Genomic DNA, 7,271 nt, shown 5'->3' with positions numbered 1-7,271 from the left:
CTTATCTAAAGGAATATTGACAACTGATTGCTGCTAGATGAGGAACATCAGACCTTCCTAAAAGAAAGACCTCTAGATAGGCTGACTAGATTCATCAGATGGACAAGTAGTGGGGAATGGCTGGGGTGCCAACAACACAGCAGACAGTAGCTTGGATATCAGATTATAAGGGCTCTAGTGGGGAGAAGGAGGCTATGGGAAGATGCCAACTGGGAAGTGGGTGTATAGTTGAATAAGATGGTTTGGGATGTTCTGTGTGATAAACACACACACACACACACACACAAAATCAACAAATTTTTTAAAAATGTATTATATTTGAGGAGGAAGCATGGAAATTTACGTCATGTTAATTAGTAGAGGTGATAATCATTACCACTGAAATCTACCCGATGGCTTTATAGACATACACAGGTGCCAAGGATCCAAGTGCAACTGATTATGACTAGTAATAGATACATACGCCAACATCTCAGTGCTAGTAACAAAAACAATGAGTCTTTCTGCAAGGAACAATATATCCTAAAATGAAATGGAGATCTTTTTTAAAGGTTAAAAGCTCATTCAATTCTATGTTTTACAGGGCTTATACTGAGTTCAATATTGTATAACTGTGAACCTAGAAACTTACAGCCACTTGTGAAAGAGATATACTCTTGCTCTGGAGTGTAGTACTGAATATGTTAAAGCTATAATGAAATGCTTCTTCTAATCATGTAGTTATTAAAAATTTTTTAAAAATGATAAAAAAGTGTTCAACGTCATTAGTAATTAAGAAAATGCAAATTAAAACCACTTTAAGATTTCATCTTACCACAGTCAAAGTGGCTAAGATCAAGAGAACAAATGATATAAAATGCTGGAAAGGATGCGGGGAAAGGGAAACACTTATTCACTGCTGGTAGGATTGCAAACTCATGCAACCCTATGGAAAGCAGTGTGGTGATCTCTTAAAAACGTAAAAATGAACCTACCATCCGACCTGGTTATACCACTCCTTAGCATATACCCAAAGGACTCATACTACTGCAGAGATACTTGTACATCCATGTTTGCTGTTGCTCCTTTCACAATAGCCAAGAGATGGAAGTAACCTAAGTTTCCCTCATCTGACAAGTAGATAATGAAAATGTGGTAGATTTACACAATGGAGTTCTACTCAGTGGTAAAGAAAGACAAATCATGAAATATACAGGTAAATAGATGGAACTACAAACTGTTATACTATGTGAAGTAAACTAGACTCAAAAACAATGTTTTCCCTCCTTTGTGGATTGTAGCACCAATCCCTTATATGTGAGTATATATCCTGATTAACTTCAAGAACCAAGAAAACGGAAAGGAATCAGAGAGGTAAAGAAAAAGAAGAAACCTGAGAGAGAAGAACAGTAGGAGACAGGTTTACTAAGGGGGAAATGTGTACAATGGGGGTATTTAAATGGGAGGAGGGAGGGACGGAGGGTTATTCAAGAGACTATGGGAGTAAAGTGGAAGACAGAGCTCAAGAGAGGCAGGACCATAGGAGACAGGTATTATCATGGGAGAAATGGGGAAAATATGGATTCTTTAAATGGGGAGGGTATGGAGGGAGGGTGTAGACAGAGAAAGAAAGAAAAGAGATAATCATGCCTAGCTAGTGTAAAAAACCAAAGAGAATTGTATTAGTCCAAAAACCTACTAAATTTTTCAGTTGGTTTCACATACAATATCTCTACATGAGTCCATATGTATAGCTGAAGGCTACATAACAAGCAACAGTGCCAGACAGGATAAACCTTCGAGTTGTTGGCCAGGGTAGTACAAGAGACTCCCAAAATTACATAGGCTATTGCCATAGTCCTTGATTGCCTCCCAGAACTTGAAGATAAGACCCTATTGCTGAAGACAGGACATACTTCAGGCACAGGATTTGGAGCAATGGAGCTGGAACTGACCCGGAAGCCACTTTCTCCCAAAGACTAGCTCTCATGGTTTTGGAGTGTACTACACAAGATGCTAAGGGAGAAATCAATTGATGTAACAACTCCAGATTCAGAGCCTAATAACCACACCAATGACTGGCACAGCATTCATGCCGTAGTGACACTTTTATCTTAGGAGTAATCAATGGCTACCTAATTGGACTTAAAGCCCACTCAATGGGAGGAAACTCATGTGTGGTACTATAAATACACAAAGCTGGAGAGATCACAGATCTTAGAGAAAACTCAAAGGCTGTCATATTCCTAGACATACATAATTTTTTACTATGTGCAAAATATAGATTCTTATATTTACAGACAGGTATCCTAATCACCACTCATCAAAGAAGCTTATTTTGTAACAGATGGAGATTATCACAGAGTTCCACAACTGGTCATACACAGAGATTGTCTGTGAATTGCCCAAACCTAAGTAGCACATTTACAATGCAACCTCTATACCTAAGGTTCATGGAACATAGAACAAGGGATTAAGAGGACACTAATGCATCTCTCAGTTCTCATCAATGAAGCTCCCTCATGCAACAAAGGGCCAGGAACACAAATGGTCACAAATGGCCAATGCATAGAGGATAAAATTCTGCAGAGTGTGGGTCCTTCGATAGGACCCAGGCAAACTCACGCCAACAAAAACCCTGCACAGAACTGTGGAAATGGGCAACTGGCCCCAAACTTAGTTGAAGTAGTACTGGCAGCTGATTACTAGGTGAGGAAGAGCTCATCTTCTTAAAGAGAGGGACTATAGATAGGCTGATTAGACCTCAATGGATGAACTTGCACTGAGAGACATCTGGGGACACTAACTTGACACGATACACCTTAATGCAAATGACAGAATGCATGAATTCCAGTGGGGGTGTATGGGAGGGTGCCAATGGGGAAGAGTGTATAAAGATGATTAAAATGTTCTTTATGAAATACACAAAAATTCAATAAATAATTTACAAAAAAATCCAGTAATCAAAAGAACCTAATAGAAAGAATTTTTAAACACATATACAAGTGAAGATGTTTGAATGGCTAATAAGAGCACAGGAAATTTAATAGCCTCAGGGGAATGCAAGTTAATACCACAATGGGATAGCTTTTCATGCTCAGCAGTCAAAATTAATGGGAATACTAACAAAAACACCGGCAATGGCACAACACAATGGAAACATTTCTGGTTGAAATACAAAATAGTACAATCATTTTAAAGAAAATCTTGGCAATTTTATACATTGCTAACTAAGCAAACATCAACCCTACCATGACCAGCAGTAACACAAAAATATTTGTAGAATACTCATTATCTTTATTCACCATAGATTAAAAACTAGAAACCTCAAATTATCAATTACAGAATAAATTACAGTACATTCATTGAGTAGAAAAACAGCAATAAAAAATAATGAATTCATTCAACTATATGGATAAATTTTTAAAAACAGTACAATTGGGCTTGGGAGATTCTTCGGTGATTAGGGTACTTGCTGTACAGGAGGGAGGACTAGAACTCACACACCCACACCTAAGCTGAATGGGCAAGGAGGCCTGCCTATAGTCTCTGAAGGAAGCTGGCTAGCTAGATTAGCCAAACCAGTGAGCTGGGTTTACGTGAGAGACCCTGCCTCAATATATAATGTAGAGAGCAATGAACAAAGACACCTACTGTCAGCCTCTGTCTTCTACAGGCATAGACTTGTACACATGTGCCCACACACATGCAAACCTGTATACACAAATGTGTGCACACCACACACATATATACATGCAAGAAATTGTTCATTAAGTGAAAAAAAGTCAATGACGGGCTGGAGAGATGGGTCAGTGGTTAAGAACACTAGCTGTTTTCTTGCAGAAGACCCAGATTTGAATCCCAGTACCCACATGGCAGCTAACAACTGTCTGTAACTATAGTTCAAAGGGATCCAATGGCCTCTTCTGTCCTCCGTGGGCATTGTACAAAAATGGGTGCACATACATACATGCATTCAATACATGCATACACATAAACTAAAAATAATAAAGTATCTAAAAATTTATTTTTAAAAAGTCAATGACAAAAAGAGTATATACGATTCCTCTTATATAAATTCAAAACATCTAATTACTCTAAAGAGACTGAAATAGAACTGTGGCTGTCCAGAGGGAAAAGATGAGGTGTTGACCAGAAGTATGTAAAGAGAAACTCCAGGAGGAATGAAAATACTCTATATGGAGGAGAACAGAGAGTAGGCATGGTTAGAGTATTACACTAATTAAAACTCAAATTGTATATATAATACCTATGCATTTAACTTTACCTCAATAATAATAAGGAATGTACACTGATTATGTTGTTTCTTGATAACAAAACTAAGCTAGCAAAATGTATTATAAAGTTGAAAACTAATTTTTAATGAACAGGAATCCATACTTTTTTAGCATAGTGCCTCAGAGCAGAAGTCTAACTGGGTGCTACATAGATACATTCCAGTATTAACATTTTATATTAACTTATTCAAACTGGTGAACAACTCAAAATGAATGCTCAAGAGAAATGGATACCACATTAATACTGGAAAGAGACTAAACCAAAATTTATACAAGTTTTCAGTCCTTTCTAGTGAAGGTAACTTGAACTAAATAATGATGGCTTTATTTTTCATTGACATTAGCAGCTTACAAAACTAACACAAAATAAACACCGAGTGAATCTCTAAGAACAATGATAGAAAAACTGAAATCTTATGGAAAACTGAATACTTAGTTTATAATCCTCTCTGAATTTATAAGTGGTAGTTTAGCTTACATTTCTTTCTCCATTTCAAGTTGTTTACTCAGTTCTGTAGCTCTAAGCTCTAAATCAGTGTTCCGCTGTCTTTGCTGCTGTAGATCCTGCAAAGCTTGCTCCTTGCTTGCTTTTACTTCAAAAGTATCAGCTTCTAGTTTCTATGGATAAAATAAAGCTGTCATTTTGAGGTTAATAACTACCAATATGGCATTATAGCATTGTTTAAATTCAAATCGACACTGACAAAATACCTAAAATAACCATAATATATTTATGAAAACACACTCTAAAACCTCTACCAAGTAAGGAAGCTATTTAGTTTAAAAGTCTGTCAGAGAATCTAGCACAGACTTTTCACACATAATTAGTAGTCAATGTTTATTTTAAAAATTAATTAGAATAAACTTAAAGCATAAATATTTATTGAAAATGTAAAGTTTGATAATTCAAATTTAAATAAACCAAGTAACAGGTCATTCCTGTACACATTTAATGTACATTACTTGTATATCTGCATAACAGTGAAGCAACAATAAGATACTTAAAATTAAAAGATTTGTGATGTAGTCCTCTAATTGACACCTATGGGCATTAAATATGAAGCAATTAAAATTTTATTGCTTTATTAATATGTTGATTCAGATTATACTATTGTTCTTCACAGTGTACTATGCATCTAATATGTATTATGTATATAATTTCTCAAATTTATTAAAATCAAACTGCTAGATACAGGTTTAAACATAAGCAATGTATTTTCATGCATAACTGTACATTTACATATTCTATAAATCAACTGGTATCTGTAATTCTTATTCATGAAAAATTTCCGATATAACAAATTAATTCTACAATATTATGCTTATGTACATCATATGAATACTTCTTAAGTTACTGATTTCAAAATATTAAAAAGCTGATAATCATGGGACTGGAGAGATGGCTCAGGGGGTAAGAGCACTGACTGCTCTTGTAGAGGACCTACGTTTGGTTCCCAGGACCCACATGACAGGTAATAACCATCCATAACTCAAGTTCCAGGGAATCTCACACTCTCTTCTAACCTCTGCTCGACAGGGATGCACTTACATATGCAGGCAAAAAGCTCACACACAGTTCAATGTATAACAATGTTTGATAATTTTCAATACCTATAATGCTTAAATCAGGTTAGATATATTTATCTCCTTTTCTTTGTGGTAAAAGCATTTAAAAAAAAACCCTTTGTTCTAGCTTTTTAAATGTACAGTATATAGTTCTTATCTATAATCACCATACTGTGCAATAAGAACAGAACTTCTTGTTCCTATGATAAAAAACTACTTTCCAAAGGTACCTAAGTAAGAGTTCTCATTGGTCACTTTTCAGCAACACAGTATTATCTATTCTTTCAACCATATCTAACTTTTCATTACTACTATTGTTCACAGTAAGAAAAAGAAACCTTTACAGAAATATAACTTTAAAGGTCATTCTTCCATATTATACTGGTATAGATAACATATAAAATATCCATGTCTCATGATTGTATAATCATACAACATTCTTCAATTGAACATGGGTGTGTAAGTAACAAAGAAACCTAAGACATTTTTGCTGAACTGATAGTAATTCTAATTGAAAAGACAAGAGACTCAAGCCAAATCCTTCTCTGATACATTTAGTCATTTTATCTCTTCAATAAGTCAACACCTCACATGAAATTGTGTTGAAGTTCAGCTTATCATGATTTAAATGTATTACTAAATTAGAAGCAAAATCCAAAGGGTACAAATGCAAAGTTTCAAAATGAAAATAACTCTACTGTATAAGAAATACTATATTGGAATAAGAAGGAGCTCAAGAGAGGTAGGACCGTAGAAGAAGGGTATTATTAAGGGAGAAAGTGGAGAAATGGGGGCACCTTAAGTGGGAAAACCATGATGGAAGGGTGAGCCAATGTGAGAGATAAATAATGCCTAGCTAGTTTTGAAAACCAGAGGGATCCTTATTACTCCTACAACCTACTGGCAAATTATACACAGAAGATCAAGAAATATATGTCTAGGTAAGGTTTATCTGAGAACAATTGGTCTTTGTCCAAGATTTGTCTACATGACACACAGTAATTAAAAGTACCAGACTGGTGGAACTAACCTTCTTGGGTGTTCTCCTGGGTTGAACCGTTGACTGATTTTTCTCTCTTAGCAGCTTGCAGAGTGTCCTCCAAAATATGAGAGGTAGTCTTCAGGGAAGTGGCTTACAGGACAGTTCCGCCTGCATTGCTCCAAATCCTGTGTCTGAAGTATGTCCTGTCTTCATCAACACTGTTTTATCTCTAGGTTCTGGGAGATAATCAAGGACTGTAGCAATAGCCTTTATTATTTTGGAGTCTTTTGGGCTACCCTAACCAAGAACTCAAAGGGAGGTTTCCCATGCCTGGCACTGTGATTTTTGTTATATAGCTTTCAGCTATATACATGGACTCATATTTATATGTGTATTTTCCATAAGCTTATTAAATACTATATTTCCCTTTGTTTTTCATACCACTT

At 35.7% G+C, this 7,271-nt stretch overlaps 1 protein-coding gene across 1 annotated transcript in view; it reads right to left on the bottom strand.

Moving 5' to 3' along the window:
- Eea1 (early endosome antigen 1) overlaps positions 1-7,271 on the bottom strand; it is a 144,688-nt gene that overhangs the window by 32,568 nt on the left and 104,849 nt on the right. Inside the window, exon 18 of the mRNA XM_008823837.3 lies at positions 4,756-4,895. Coding sequence (XP_008822059.1) covers positions 4,756-4,895 — 140 coding nt within the window. The remainder of the gene's footprint in view (positions 1-4,755; positions 4,896-7,271) is intronic.

Source organism: Nannospalax galili, unplaced genomic scaffold (assembly GCF_000622305.1).
Source record: "Nannospalax galili isolate Female #2095 unplaced genomic scaffold, S.galili_v1.0 scaffold191, whole genome shotgun sequence".
Taxonomy (NCBI): Eukaryota; Metazoa; Chordata; class Mammalia; order Rodentia; family Spalacidae; genus Nannospalax; species Nannospalax galili.
The sequence above is the reverse complement of the archived record's forward strand: the minus strand, read 5'-3'. Positions and strand labels throughout refer to the sequence as shown.